This window comes from Tachysurus fulvidraco, chromosome 17 (genome assembly GCF_022655615.1).
Source record: "Tachysurus fulvidraco isolate hzauxx_2018 chromosome 17, HZAU_PFXX_2.0, whole genome shotgun sequence".
NCBI lineage: Eukaryota > Metazoa > Chordata > Actinopteri > Siluriformes > Bagridae > Tachysurus > Tachysurus fulvidraco.
The window spans coordinates 7,499,181-7,515,430 of NC_062534.1; the positions used below are offsets into that span (position 1 = coordinate 7,499,181).

General features: G+C 36.8%; 2 protein-coding genes across 3 annotated transcripts; both read right to left on the bottom strand.

The window, feature by feature from the left end:
- Positions 1–402: 402 nt before the first annotated feature.
- Positions 403–4,154, bottom strand: prelid1a (PRELI domain containing 1a). The gene is made up of 6 exons (XM_027154786.2): positions 3,997–4,154; positions 3,119–3,240; positions 2,571–2,796; positions 2,028–2,141; positions 1,683–1,761; positions 403–1,600 (listed from the first exon to the last, which is right to left on the bottom strand). Exons 2-6 carry the CDS (start codon positions 3,208–3,210, stop codon positions 1,479–1,481), a joined length of 633 nt encoding a protein of 210 aa, XP_027010587.1. The 5' UTR covers positions 3,211–3,240; positions 3,997–4,154; the 3' UTR covers positions 403–1,478.
- Positions 4,155–7,473: 3,319 nt separating this feature from the next.
- npy7r (neuropeptide Y receptor Y7) lies at positions 7,474–15,865 on the bottom strand. Of its 2 annotated transcripts, XM_027154541.2 has the most exons (3): positions 13,714–15,865; positions 10,620–10,713; positions 7,474–8,816 (listed from the first exon to the last, which is right to left on the bottom strand). In XM_027154541.2, the coding sequence occupies exon 3, from the start codon at positions 8,806–8,808 to the stop codon at positions 7,642–7,644; it is 1,167 nt and encodes a 388-aa protein (XP_027010342.1). In that variant the 5' UTR covers positions 8,809–8,816; positions 10,620–10,713; positions 13,714–15,865; the 3' UTR covers positions 7,474–7,641. The 2 variants fall into 2 exon arrangements, with proteins under 2 accessions (XP_027010342.1, XP_027010344.1); XM_027154543.2 differs by lacking the exon at positions 10,620–10,713.
- Positions 15,866–16,250: the final 385 nt, after the last annotated feature.

Here is a 16,250-nt window from a genome sequence, read left to right on the forward strand (position 1 = left end):
ATGTCAACAGGTCATATAAAACCTAAATAAATATTTTTGTCCTGAGCGGCTGTTGAACATTTATCAAACCTATGAGCATGTTCTAACTCTGATTGGTGCCATCAATACATCATGATACTCAATCTGAAACACCACCTATTGTTCCATAACATATATTTTAAATGATTTAATGTCCTCTGAATAAAGCAACATAAAAAAAACAAACAAAAAAACAACACCCCACACACACGAATACACTAGTTATTTACATTAATGCTTAAACTTATTTTAAAACTCCTAACACACTTATAAACCCTTCCAATTTATTTTTATTACAGGGGGAAAATTGTGCCACTAAATAAATAGCTGATGTGTCTTAAATCACATAAAACAGATACACTGAATTACTCAATTATCAACATATCTGATTAAAAAAAAACTTTATTAACAGTAAGCAAATGCCACAGATTTAAGAGCTCAGCAGATTCAACATTAACAGTATTTACTTTATATTTCATGATTTGTTTCTCAGTGAATATACCTTTAAACACTAAGATTCAAGCATAGACCCAGAAATTACCATCTGCTGCAATCTTGTCTGCGTTGCTTTTTATTTTTAAATTAATTTTAAGTTGTGCAGCACACTGGCAATGATCGGTTGTAATGTGGACCCCAACAACACTCGTATCACTTCAATTTGAAGCAAGGAAATCATATACAACAAAACAGAGAGACGATTTTTAAAACTGAGAGCACAGTGAATCTGAATTCGTGAGAGGATTTGTTCATTAACCATAATTAACAAATAAAAAAAAAGTTAACAAAAGGATTTTACAAAACCTTGTAAATTAGGATAGTATCATAAACACATACACTATGTTCATACAGTATTTCTTTAAATTTTAGACTAAATATCCATAGTCCACAAGTAAGCCAAATCACATGTTTCTTCCAGACCTGCACATTTTCTCTAAAACATTTGACTAATTTTCTGCTCTTGAAAAATGACAATACAAATAGCATTTATGTAGGAGGAAAGGGACATTAAAGATCACATTTTATATAACAGCAATGTCCTGTCATATATTCAACACAGAAACGAAAATCGAACTAGGGTGCTTCATGCTGTTATTACTGCAGCATGCTCTTCAGTCACTACTACACCTGCTGTATGTAATGCAACACAGTATGCTTCTTTCCTTCCAGAGTACCAGAGTACCATTCTAGTACCAGTCCCTTATACATGCCCTTAAATCTGAACCAATACAATTGTGGCCTTAACTGTATGTGCGTCAGATTTTCCGTTTCCCACCAATATAGAATACCCTAAAAATGTTTATTTCTGCTTCCTATTTGAACATAGCCAGCCATACTGTATGAAAATACTGACTGTGTGAGCCATGAAAGAATCATGTATTCACAATTGAATCAGATAACTGAGGGAATGGGTACAATAGAAAACAGGCACAAGCTTAAAAAGATGGTGCCCCCCATCATCATCATACATATTGTTTTTTCTGCGCGTGAGAGGCCAGGCCTTTAGCCTTCTCTTTAGCAGCAAGTGCTGTCTCTCGAGCCTTCTCTGTTGCCGTCTCTGCCAGTGTCCTTGTGGGCATTTCACCTGCACAGAAAGAAAGTGTAGCTGAGCAAATGACTAAACAAATTTAAAGCCTGAATCGTTAAATTAAATGACATCTTCTCACCTTGCATTTTCGCCAAGACGTATTCAAATCCTTTCATGGTCTTTACTACACTGCTCTTAAACCGGGCAAGACCAAATTCCTTTATTTAGAAAAAAGAAAAAAGGGGAGGGTGGGGTTAGACAAGCATAAATGTTCAGTTGCCATGTAATGCATCTGTCAACAGGCCACAACTGATTGCCATCAAGCATTCACCATGCTATTTTCAGTGACTGCTTATAACTTCACAGGCCTAAAGTGTAATTCATCATTAAACTTGAGTTACTGCTGGCTCAGTGTTATTTAAAACACCATGACTGCTCATCTAGTTTGGCAGAGTCATGATTCTAACCCCTCTAACCTACTGACCTGAACAGCTCTGGAAAAGCCATAAAGGTTGGAGGAGATCCATGCTTCTCTCTTGACTTCGGTTAGGTTGCTGTTGTCATGACTGACTGTGTACACACAACGCTCCTGAACAGACTAATGAAAGAAAAGAAGTCAGATTTGCTGGAGACAATTGTCAGAAAACTACTCAAACATTTAAGCAGAGGTATTCCTGAAAAAGGTCCTTCAATAAATTTCTGCTAAATAAAACAGTTGATTTCCAGGTTCTAATTACAAACTAGCAATTTATGTGGAGTATCTAGACACTTGTCCATCCCGATCATGTCATTTCAGAGTTCTCCACTTTACTGCTAGAAATGGTGGCTGCTATAAAAGCCTCCACTTTTCTGGAAAGGATTTATGCTGTATTTAGGGACGTGCGCTCATTCAGTCATAAGAATATCAGGCAAGTCAGGTACAAGTCAAGTCACACACAGGGTGCCAATCACAGAGTCACGTCATAATTGTGCATCAGTGACATCTGCTGCCTCAGAAGAAGCCTCTAACTGACAGAGGTTCTCTCACCAAGAGACGTGCGTGGCTGATGTTCCAGGTGAAAGTGACCATGGTCCTTTTCTGAGGATCCACTACAGAGTCCTCAATGATGTAGGCCTTGCTTGCCATGTGGCTGGGCAAAAACTTTTCTGCCCAACGTGGCACCCGGCTGGTTTTGGTCAAGAGTCGACGGGAAATGAGGCAATTTTCAGGAGTAACCTCCCGAAAGATGATGTCTTCTGTCAACACATGGTTACTACAGAGAAGAGGTCAGAATTACTTGGGACTGTAAAGCCATGGTCAATGTCTTCTAATGCATTCTTGTGTACATATTCTACCAAGAAGCACAAACACATAAAAACTATGACAGAAGCCTGAGCAATAACTATCTACACTTTTTTGCCATAATCTAAATATGCATTTAAAAAGAAAGATTTTAATAATTTAGATTGTAATATGAGAGTTTGTTGAAAAAGTCTTATCTAAACTTCAAAGTGTTGAATAAGAATTGCCAGAAAGTCAGCGGTTAGAACTTTAGCAAAAATAAATCTTGGTTTCATTTTATTCTTGGATTTTACCTGTACGGATTTGGGTATTTTTGCCAGAACGCTTGAGAAACTTGGTCCCATGTGCCTTTAAGAGAGGCTGCACAGTTGAAATACTTCACCATTGCTCCCAGTAAAGTGGCTTTGGCAAAAAGCTGCAGAGAGAGACAGACAGAGACAGAGACAGAGACAGAGGGTGGGGGAGGGGGGCAGGCACAGAGAGGGAGAGAGGTAGGCACAGAGATAGAGAGAGAGAGAAAGAAAGAAAGAGAGAGAGAGAGAGAGAGAGAGAGTTATAATTCTAAGATGAAAGCTGTTGCAACTTAGCTACAATTTAGAAAAAACGAGGTGCCTATTGAAACAAAACTAAACTTTATAACCTTCTAGATTATTCTTCATGGTCCTTTGTAACAGTAATATTTGAAGGCTGCGTTTTCATAATAAAAGTCGCGGACACAATAACGAGAACTTCATTAACAGCTCTCTCTCTCATTCTTTAATAACTCCATCAACCCACAGTTGCCTCACTTCCCACTCAATTACTTTCCTTTATTTATATCCTTTAAATATAAAATTTTAAAATTACTTTTCAAAATAAATGTCCTTTTATAAGAAAATATCACTATCGTTCAGTCTAATGGTCCTAGCTGAAATAGATGAGGCGCTGTAGCCTAAAATACGAATTTAAAATGTCTTATTTGACAAATATCTCGTTGGCAAAGGTATCAACAAGAAGAACACTGAAAGTGCTGTGTTTTAATAATTGATCAAAGCTAGTTAAACTTCCTGTCACTGGCCTTCAGACCCAACAAACAGACGAATCTAAAATGCTACTTCAGGTCTGAATTTAACTTTCTACCAAAAGCCCTGATATTAAAAAAAGCACTTTACTGAAAAGGCTGAATGCTTACCAGAATCGGAGGAGTCGTTTATCTTGATTCTTTCGCCATCTCTCACACGCCAACATTGAGAATAGAGAACACGAGACGTGCTTCACGTCAGGAAGGTCATGGAGAGCCTAGTGTCGCGTAGCCAAACCGACCACTGACGGCAGAAGGTCTAGACTCCGTTAGCAGCCATTATTGGCTAAGAACCGATTGACTGACATGTAAAGACACCAATCACAGTGCGCTTCATTTGGCGTCATATTTTGGGGCGGGTGTGCAACCATAGATCTTTCATTTCAGAAATTTAATAAAAAATGTAATTTTATACCGTGAACTTCACATCCGTTCGCTGTCACATTTAAACAGGTCGATTTGTTTCTTCTATGAGCGAAGTAGAGCGTCACGACAGCTTGGTTTCCAGTAGGACCGTTAAAAACGCGACACACACGTCTCCCGGAAATCTAGTATAATCTAATCAGATGACGACTTCAAAACTCCAATTTTGTGTGCCAAATGCATCATTATCTTTTCTTCATAATTAATTTTATTATTCAGCACTTATTAACAATAATAAGATAGTATCTATTAACAATAAGTTAATAAGTGTTGTGCACTTAAGCAACCTAATTAATTCTAATTATATTAATGCTAGTTTAATTATTCATATGGTTATCTATCTATCTATCTATCTATCTATCTATCTATCTATCTATCTATCTATCTATCTATCTATCTATCTATCTATCTATCTGTCTGTCTGTCTGCCTATCTATCTATCTGTTTTAATTCTTTAAAATATTTTATATTCTAACACAAGCAACCATCTCTGAAATTAGAATAGGTTGTTTTTAGGAAAAAGCAGAGCTAACAGAAACTTTTAACTACAAGTTATTAGGTAGCATTAGTACAATAACATTACAATAATTTTTTTTTTTTTAAAGAACCTGAAGAAATTTTGAATGTGCTCGTTACATAGACATTTAAGATCGATCAATATTTTCTTACATCATAGATTTTGTATGGAAATCTATATTAGATCAATGAAATATTTTAGTATTTTATGTTTTCTGTGGGGGATGTGGTAGACTAGTGGTTAAGGTGTTGGGCTACTGAATGGAAGGTTGTGAGTTCCGAGATCTCAGAGCAAGTAACAAACGATACTACGTGGAGATCGTCAAGAGCACAAAATTTATCTGGCTGAGAATGCCACCTAGTCACTCAACACCAGCCCCTTAGTAAGAAAGCCCAGAGTATCTAGTTCCTGAAATTACCCCTCACACACTAGCGAAGCATTCGGGCCCTCACGAGCAGACTGTGTGACCCGGTGAAGTGTTACAAAGATAAAAACATGGGTAAAAAAAATAAGGTAAAATTTTATAACTATGATTAAACACATATTGAAAGACAGGTACTTCTGAGAAGAAGCACGCCTCTCCTTCAAACATGTAAAATAGAGACTGCTGTGTAGTCAATTATTTTTTGAGCTTTATATTAAACAGCACAGTATCAATATATTTGGCCCATATTTGACATATTTCACATTTAAATTTTTTTTTTTTAAATAATTCAACATTCTCCATACATAGCAATAGCCTTTTTGCTGTAGTTTTGTAGTATGTTTCTCAATCTGCAATACATGTACTAAAGCAAAACACAATTTAATTAAAATTTCAATATTCAAATTCAGTGACCTAAACTCCCATTGACACTCCCATGTATTGACCCCATATGACCACCACTGAGCAGGTAATATTTGTGGTAGAGCATTCTTGATGCTGTCTTGGTACTAGCATGATAGAACAAATATTGATGGTTGAACAGGAGCCTCTATAGGTTATTGAGCACTGAAGCTTAAGCCTAATTGCTACTTTAATCACAGTATGATCTTCATCAGTTGTCTGAACCAAGTCTAACCAGTAATAGAAACCATCAGTGCTACCCCTGCCAGGCCTCGAACCTGTTACTTTCACTGGGACAGTCAACATGTTAACTAGTTACACCACGGGGGTTTAATTGTGGTTCGAACTTACAAACCATGTACAGTTCTGATGATACAGTCCTGGCCAAATATGAGACCAATTAAACTGAACAGATCGAAAGGAAGCAGGCATTTAACACAAACATGACAGGAAAATGAAACAACACAGAACACAAAACACATATACTGTACACACACAGAAAAAGGGTGGTGTGTGAAATCTCCTGTGAAGTTATGGCTATCTGTTAACCTTACCTTTGTCAGTGGGCAAACGTACAAAATCAGCAGGGGATCAAAAATGTCTAACCTCACTGTAAAATTAAGTGATTTAAAGTGGTGACTATTATTTTAATTTTTTGCCCAGGCAGTATATTGATTTCCCCATCAGTTTGGAGAATCCTAAGATTGTGCAGTTCTGCGATGCACTAGCAGTGATGATCAAAGAAGAGCAAGTCAGTGACTTTTTTTTACTGCTTACACAATTTTTCATTCAGAATAGTTAGCTGTAATTTTACATGCTGTATATAATAATACATAATAAGGGTTTAATTTGGATTATATCTAGTGTACTATGACATAATTATAAATGTTATCATAATATTTACATGTTTATCACCTGATTTATATGAATAGCTTTACATCCTGATTAGAAGGTGATTAACAACTTCAGGTCCTTAGGGGACAGTGACACTGGCCTGTGCTTGTTGAGTGATGTGCCCATTAAGGAACTGAATGGAAGGGGTATATTGGTAACAGCCAGATATTTTTGTTTGCTATTATGTGTATGTGTCTTACTGCACAGTAACAAGAGAACACTGTCTGTACTATTTATCCATGAAAAAAGTCAGATAAATGTGAGATGCTTATCAAATATCTTTCACTCTCCACTATTGTAGATTGTCTTGAAAAGGACAGACCCTTGACCCATTGCTCCTCACACCAACAGTAAACTAAACATTTCAGGGAAGATAAGAGAATATGGCACTATAATGGATCTAAATGTTTAAAAATACTATTTCCTTATGGTAAATTATAATTAATATTTGTTAATATTTGCTATCAAACATTTATGCAACTATTACGCATATACGCTAAAGTTCTTGAACCCTGATATATTTAAATAACATAACATTTTACTCCACTTGTACTTACCTTACATTTACCTACCACTATATTTTATATATTATATTATGTTTTGCTGTACAGCTCTCAGAGAAGGGTTTATAGGGATCCTGCTTTGTTTTCAAGGGCAGCAATCCCTCAGTTATGTCAGTAGAGGGGAGCGTTTGCTAACAAATTGACAGTGCTACTTTATAGAGTTTAAACAGAATGAGTGTGAAAACTGAGATCATTTCTGCACTGGACAAAATTGTGTCCTTAATTTCAATGCAACAGCCCTTTTAGCTAAGTTTCAGGTGAACTACAAAGATGAATAAAACAGTTGATTTCTTTGTGTCATGAGAAAATAACTTGAATTACTTTCATTTTTGTCTTTAACACAGATCAGAGACAACTTGTACCGGTTTTACGAAAAACATGTATAATTGACAGATACCGAATACAAAATAGCATCATCAAAAGTAAATATTTATACTGTATACAGCATGCAAACTGTTTGCACCTTTAAATACCATAACAAATATATATATTGTTCACACCAAGCTTCAGCTTTTAAAGTGTTTTAGCTGTGTTCAGACTGCAGTGGCAGGTTGTCCATCGTTGTACAAGATCAGACCTCGCAGGGTTCGAGTTCGGAAAGAACCCTCTGGATGGATAGTGTCAGGTTTGTGCTCACAGCGGAAGAACATGACGAAGCCATTCCTGTAATTCTTGTTCATCCATCCATAGAGTAAAGGATTGGTGAATGTTGAGCACATAGCCACTATGTGAAAAAGAGTATACAGAAGTTTGTATTCTTTAAACTTGAGAACCAGGTCAAGATCACTTGCCAACTGAAACACATGGAAAGGAAGCCAACACACTGCGAAAACCACAACCACCAGTGCCAGCATCTTAGTAGTCTTCTTGCGACGAGTGATGCCATCATTGCGGTTGGACGGGCTGACATGGTTCTTAAGTTTGACCCAGATGCACACATAAGCATAGCTGATGATGCCAAGTGGAAGCACATACTGGAGTACAAGCATGGAGAAGCTGTAGATGATGGCATCTCGGTTAGTGCCATGGGGCCATTTCTCAGAGCATACAGCAATACGTAAGTTAATGTAGGCAATCTCCTCATAGCGGTACTCCCGAAAAATAGCTAAAGGTCCAGCAAGAATGGCTGCAAAAGACCAAGTCAGGCTGATGATAAGGAAACTCGCGCATCTGGAGAGACGCTGGCCCATGTGAAACACAATGCACCTATAGCGCTCTAGCGCAATCACCGTCAGTGTCAGAATAGACACATGGACACTGAGAGCTTGGGCGTAAGGCACCATGTGACACATTACTGCCCCAAACTTCCACTCATCCAACAGAGTGTATGCCAAGGTGAAGGGTAAGCACATGGTGTCTACCATGAGGTCAGCTAATGCAAGGTTGGCAATGAAGTAGTTGGTAACAGTACGCATGTTTTTGTATATAATAATCATGTAAATAACTAGTGTATTACCAACCAAGCCCAGGATGATTATGAGTGAATAAGCAGTTATAAGGGCTATCTGAACACTTAGGTGCTTGGTAATGTCATCCACAAAGACAGGCTTATGAGAATCCATGCTGTAGTTTCCCAGGCTGTTCTGGTGCCATTGGATATATTCTCTTTCCTCGTTGGGAATATCACTGGTGACATTAGCTGGGTCTGAAGGGCCCATGCTGTCTTGGGTTTCTCTTCTGATGAGTCCAGTAGCATTCATGCATGTGCCTGTTGCAAGGAAAAGTTACACTGGTTTCAGTTGATCAAGAAAAATCAGGAAATGTACAGAATCTTCGACCATTTACAGATGTATTCTATATATTTGTAACCTTTTAGCATGACTTACATTAAACTTTATTATGCATGTTGCTTCATTTTTTATTTCTCCCTTTATATACCTTGCTGTCCAAACCTCAGTGTGACCCAGAATAATAGCATGTTTCTTTCAAGTTGAAACATATTTTTAAACATGGACAAATCATAAAGTTTATTATTTGTCATTTGCCGTTCAAACATGGATTTTTTAAAAGAGGGAAGCTTGTATGCCTCTTTCTCCTTTGGTGTTAAAGCACTCTTCAACCTATGATAATCAGTCTGAGTTCTATTCACTGTCACACATTTTCCACAGAGAAAAAATGAACAGGGTAAGCTTTAAGAGTGTTAGAGTGCATCAAATACCATGTAACACCTTTATACTTCAGTATAATTTCACACATTCTTTAATGGTGAAAGCATGACAGGGATCCTATTTTCAACATTTTTGAGCCTGTCTTTGTCAGGGTTGCGGTGGATCCCGAGCCAATCTTGGAAACAGTGGGTGTTAGGCATTAATACACCTTGGATGGTAAATTTTTCTTTATCCAATGCACCTACTGATTACTTAAAATTTTTGTGATGCACAGAAGACATTTAGTTTTAAGATTAAAATATTAATATGAGACCAGATATGATTTGCGAGGTTTATTTCCTGATATTCACTAGATAATACATCTAGATGAATTTAACAACTTGACAGTAAAGGAGCATGACACTTTTTGTGGCAGACCATCCTTTCAAACAAGAAAATACAATCTTCACAGACAAAACCCATGTGTCCACAAAGGATAGATATTCTGAACTATTATATTGTTTAAACAACCAGTCTAACAAATAGAAACACCTGTCAGTCACATGTTCCAAAAATTTCAACCCTTGGTGCTATGTTCTAAGTTGATCTAATTATCTAATAAATATTTAAACATTAACCCAATTGGGAATGCATTTGATCTCCTGAAGAGGAGACTGAAGGGAGAATTCCATTTGAGTAACTCAGATTATGACTCACATCTGTATGCATAACACGTCGAACCTTGAGACGGATGGGCTACAACAGCAGAAGACCATAGCAGGTTTAAATTCTGTCAGCTGAGAACAGAAAGCTGAGGCTGCAGTGGGCACAGGCTCCTCAAAACCAGACAGCGGATGACTAGAGAAACATAGGCTTGTCTGATGAATCTTAATTTCTGCTGAGGTGCACAGATGGTTAGGTCAGAATTTGGTACCAATTGCATGAATCCATGGACCCAACCTGCCTTATGTCAACAGTCTAGGCCGGTGAAGGAGTTTTCCTGCAGCACTTTGGGTGTATTAATCAAGCATTTCTTGCATGCCACAGTCTGAGTAACTTGACCCTTCATTCAGTTTACTCATATACTAATGGCTGCTTATAGCATGACAATGTTCCATGTCAGAAAGTTTAAGTCAAACCAGAAACACAAATAGGAACATTTTAGTAACAAAAGAAGACCCTACACAGTATTAGTGTATATAGTATATAGCATATATGGATAGCATTGATGCCTGACAGTTCCAGTGTCCTGAATTCTAAGCTAGGGTTACAGTCTATGCAGGGTGTCTCTCATTCTGTCCATGCTAGTTTGACTTTTTTTCAACTTTTCAAATGTATCTTTACTTCCCCAAAACATGCAGGCTAAAAAAATGGCTACAGTTAATTTCCCTAAAATATGAATCAATGTATGAATTATGTCTTACAGTTGACTGTTGTCCCATTCAGGATGAATTCTCCTGCCTTGTGCCTGGGATATGCTCCAGATGAAACGAAACCCTGACCAAGATGAAGTGGTCACTGAAAATGAATAAATGAATTATGTCCACAGTTGTAACCTTTTTATATAGTATATATTGTATATATATATATATCCTGAATTGTAAATGTCTTTTAAAATTCAGGATATATTAAAGAGCCCCTTACTACACAAAATCATTAAAATCTAATTCAAAGATGATGGTCAAACTAATATAAAACTACAATTACCTGCAAGCTTCAGCTCATGGCCTTGACAATCACCTATACTGCCATTTATTATTATTACGAATTACGAATTATTCAGAATTGAAATATAAAGATGCCCTGCTGTAGGGTCCCAGTTATTAGCAATGAGCAGCCTAATATTTGGTCTTTGCTGATCATAAATAACAAAGCATAACTACAGCACAGATGAGATAATATTTTCAAGCTTTTTTCTTTCTAAAAATCTTTTAATTTAAACACAAAGCAGTGGAAATTATTTACAGAAGTCTTTGTCAAATACTAGCAGTGTACAGAGGAACAGAAATATTGCATTCATTTTTTTATGAATAGAATATTACTTTCTTTTGTGTTTAGCAGCAGGTAAATTCAAGTCAATTATGGAGTCCCATTTAAAACCAGTAGAAGTACATGCAGGGTTACATGTGACACAGCTGGCAGTTTTGTCGCCTTACAGCTCCAGGTATTAATACTGAGCTCTGATTTATTTCTGTGCAGAGTTCTACATGTTCTCTCTATGTCCATGAGTGGTTTACTCTGAGTTGTCCTTCCCAAAAGCATACTTGATTACACTAAATTGCCCCCCTTTATGAACAAGTGTCTGAATATGTGTGCAGCATGCTTATGACAGACTGACATTCAATCCAGGATATATTCCTGTCTCAGGCCTATAGTCTTTCTGGTGTTGGATCCAGTTATCCTGTGACCCTGACTGGGATAAATCAGTTATTGAAGAGAAATAAATTGTTAAAAAGTGTGCTTAGTTGCAACAACAATTAAGTCGCAATTGTTTTAGATTTCTGCCTACAAATGTCAGAAGTAACACTAGAGATTAGCATTCCAAGCTCACCAGGTAATATTGTACACTGATCTTGCCTTGCACTTGCTGCACTAATTGCCATGCATACATACTCTTTATATGGTCTCCTATACCATTGCACCATGGAACAAAAGATTTTATCCCAATGTATGTGTATTCAACATTTGAGTAAATTCCGCAACAAAATATATAGATAACATGTATAGAGAATTCAGAGTTCTCCATGTACATATCCATGTCCATAGCTTCATATTCATGTGAGATGAGAACAACATAATGAGGGATGACTTATTTAAATGCCATTGAACTCCGCACAGTTCAGTTTATTTGATCCGTCCGTCATCAGCGGACCTTTTCTAAGGGTCCACCTGAGACACGGCATGCAAAAGGAAAGTACTTTCTTGCAAAGGTCATCTCTACATTGAAATATAGTCTTTGCTTTGCATCTGTTTTGGAATCCTTACACTTAAATCCTTTGAGTTGATTTTAAAATGCTCATGCTTACATATAAAGCTCTGCACAGATGGGCTCTTTAGTATTTGTTTACGGTCTTAACACTATACACCTCAAAATATAATCTTCGCTCTTCCCAATATGGTCTTTTTGTAATCGCTCAGACTGATTTATCATCTACGTATTACTGTTCAATTCAATTGTAAAAATTGTTCCATTAGAAATTGCATTCTGATAATGGCAACATCATTTTTCAGCCCTACACAGATGAACACCTTGAAAAATTGCATTGTAGCCCTAGGGTGAAACTGTCCTTTTTTTCAGTGTGATATAATAGTGAACCATAGAACAGTCCACTTCACATGAGAATAATGAGATTCTTAAATGTGATACATGATTAATGAAGTAAAAAATGCCAGAAGCCATTTATGGAACCATTATCATGCCATTATTACTATTTGTGTTGCCAGGTTTTATAGAGAGTATTAACTGCCACTATTTAACCTCATGTGCCTGCCATTTACTCCTGATTTATGAAAAAAGAATAGCATGCAATAGAAGACCATGTATAAAACATAACCCCTTATATACCCCTTTTTAAAGACAGAGAGGAAAATATATACACATATATGCTCACAAGCCCCTCAGTGTTAAAGTGATTTTAAAATGGAACATATGGGTGTGGTTTCTGCAGAGTGAAACTGAATGCAACGGGTTGTTAAATTGCCACATATAGGGATTTACCATGTTAGAAATAGTTCTCTCAAATTGCTGGAAAGTAAGCAGGAAAGTAAGCTGTAATATTTTAGTAAGCATGTATCATATATCAGCAATGCCAAAGGAAGGGCATGGATTAGATCCTCCATTGATATGATGCCATATGATGCCATATAATGCCATAGATCCTCCATCCCTGTTATGATGCCATAACTGTTACAAATTAGAGACTCTCCAGTTGATATTATTTATTTTCCCTTCAGTTACTTCTAAATAAAACACTCTGCCTAATTGCAAGCAACAATTCAGTGATAAAAAGGATTTTCTCATTAATGAAGTGCATCTCAAACTCCAACAAGTGTTTTATTAAACCAAGCAGATGCATCCAGGAGTTCATATAGAATCCAATTAGATCTACTCTAATTTCATAATGCATGGATTATTTAAAAAAAATTGTCTTATACTTCATTCTAACTGAGGATGCAAACAAATTGTTGAATTATTATATTCTATTCAATTCACATTTATTTATATAGCGCTTTTAACAATGGACATTGTCTCAAAGCAGCTTTACAGAACATAAGAAACATAAAAAATATATATCATACAAAGATTAATATAACACAAAAGAAAAAAGACTTGAATTTAAACATCATATTTGATTAAAAAAATCTGATTTTCAGGAGGTATATATATATATATATATTGTTCATTATATACTTTCCTCTATAGGTTATGCAAACATATTTAATGACTGTCAAAGCCTTGTATCGTGCAAACGTTAATTTCTATACTAAACAAGACAGATTATTGAAAATGACACTCACCATATTTGCTCGTTGATGCCGGTTGGATAAAGTGGACCGCAGCACCTCGCACTGTGTAAGTGTGCAGAGCGCGATCTCTCTGCTGCAGCGCGACAGCATCACGCTATAATCGACCCTTCAGAGCCGCCGTACTATTGAACCTGTGTACAAATCCATCTAGAAGGCGCGAGAGCAGCGCGCAAGTGAGCGCCGGTGCGCGCAAATGAGCGCCAGTGCGCGTAAATGAGCGCCTGTGAGCGCCAGTGCACGCAGCATTACAACGGTTTAATACTGTAAATACGATAAGTTTAAAAACTAATAAATATAATAAATGACAATGCTAGTTAAATAATGATGCCCTCTTATTTCTTTATGTATAGCCACGTTAGCAAGTTATACACTCAAATGCATACATTTTTTCCCCCGAATAATTCCAAGACCAAAAGTTCAAAAAGCCTTGTAATTATAACAGAATTGCTTGCCTAATTCATGTATGATTCCGAAAAACCAAACTCCTCCACCCACACCACCACACCACCCTGAAACACCACCCCAACCAACCCAAGCACCTGTCTTAGCGTTCTCTTAATAGTCAGTGGCAGTGATTTGATTCATTAAATCTTAGCTTTTCAGTGGTGTGCAGAACAGGTGTCAATACATATTCAAATTAGTGTATGTTTCTTATTCACAGGTCACAGCCCTTTTTATTAGACAGTGTTGACTATTGATGTTTCCTATTTCCTGTTATATGTGTGGTCTTTCAAATGTAAATAGAATTTATCCAAATCCCCCACAGCTCAGTGAGTGAGGCATTGAACGTCTGTGTTCTAACAAATGAAAATGTGATTGTGTAAAAATGAGTGTGACGTTTGGCAAGTCTTTTTTCCAAAATAAGTGATTTGCTGTGCCTTTGGTCTGACTGCTGCTTACATCTTCGCTAGACAGAATAGATGGGTAATTAAGCCTGAATCTTGTCTTTGTGTACCCAAGATAATGAGCATTGCAGACAGCCATTACTTTGGTCTTGTAGAAGCTTTGATGCCAATGAGGTACCACACTGCTGAGCTTAACTGACACTGATTGGAGAACAAGTAATTCAGGTTGCCAAGCAATGACCATCATCTCCACCATGAGATATTTTTGATGTTGTTTGCAAAAGCCCAGCTGCAGACTTAAGTATACAGATGTTAGTAAAAACATATAATACAAGTGCCTGAATAAATACATAACTGTCTGCTTTGTGACCAAGCACAAATTTTAAACCAGGCCTGTCAGGCTGGTGCACAATTGATCACTAGCTGTCAGGATGTTTTTGCTTTTAAAGAAAGATTATCTGGTTATCTCATTATCTGGTTTTCTAAGCAATCTAAGAATAGTCTCAGAAAAGGCCAAGGATCACTTATTTTCACAAGAAGGACATCTTGATTTACTGGCAGTTTACTAACCTAATACCGTTTCTGGAACCCAAGCCAATCAGCAAATATGCATGAATGTTATATTTACTGACCACTAACTTTTAACCGTGGGATGCTGTGAACATATAGCAATTGGCTGCCCATATAGACAGTTCCCTACTGTAAATATTTGGACAGAGATGACATTTTGATAATTTCTTTGAATGCCTATATACAGTTATGATCAAAAGTTTGCATATCCTGAAAGTGTGTATTGGAAAATATGACTGAAAATGCAATTTTTTACTTATTCATGGATAGTGATCACATGAAGTAATTAATTATAACATAGTTGTGTGACTCCTTCTTAAAGCCTAATGATAACTGAAATCACCTAAACAACTCTGATCAAAAGTTTACATTATAAACACACAGGTTGGCACATAGAGGTTTAAATGGCTATTAAAAGGAAGTTTCCACACCTGTGACTCATTGTAATTGTAATTAGTGTCTCAGCTCATGCATGGATCCTGCACCATGAGGAAGACAAAAGAACTGCCAATGGATCTGTGTAATAAGATAGTTGAGCATTATAAAGCAGGAGAAGAATATAAAAAGATATCTCAATACTTGAAAATGCCAGCCAGTGCTGTTCAAACGCTGATAAAGAGGTCGGAAATAAAAGATTCTGTTGATACTAAGCCAAGTTCAGGTAGAACAAGAAAGATTTCATCCACTACTGCCAGAAGTTCCTGAATTTGCATTCTACAGCAAGAAAGCTGCACATGGGATGCTCTTGGACGTTCCACCATGACAATGATCCAAAGCACAAGGCAAGGTTGAAAAAATGGTACACATGTCAGAATCAGAATCAGGTTTATTGGCCAAGTGTGTTGACACACACAAGGAATTTGGTTCCAGCTGTTTGTGACTCTCAAAAGTACAGACATAAATAACATTATACTATACAAGACAAGATAATACAGACTATACAAGACAAGGCAGACGATGTGATACAATATAGACAGTATGAGTATTGAATATGAATACAGAAAATATGACTGATCAGTTATGTACATAAAGTGTGAGAAGTTCATTGTAGTGCAAATTACAATATTGTGTAGTATTATGCTTTTGTACAATATGCAGCAGTAGTGTGTGTAA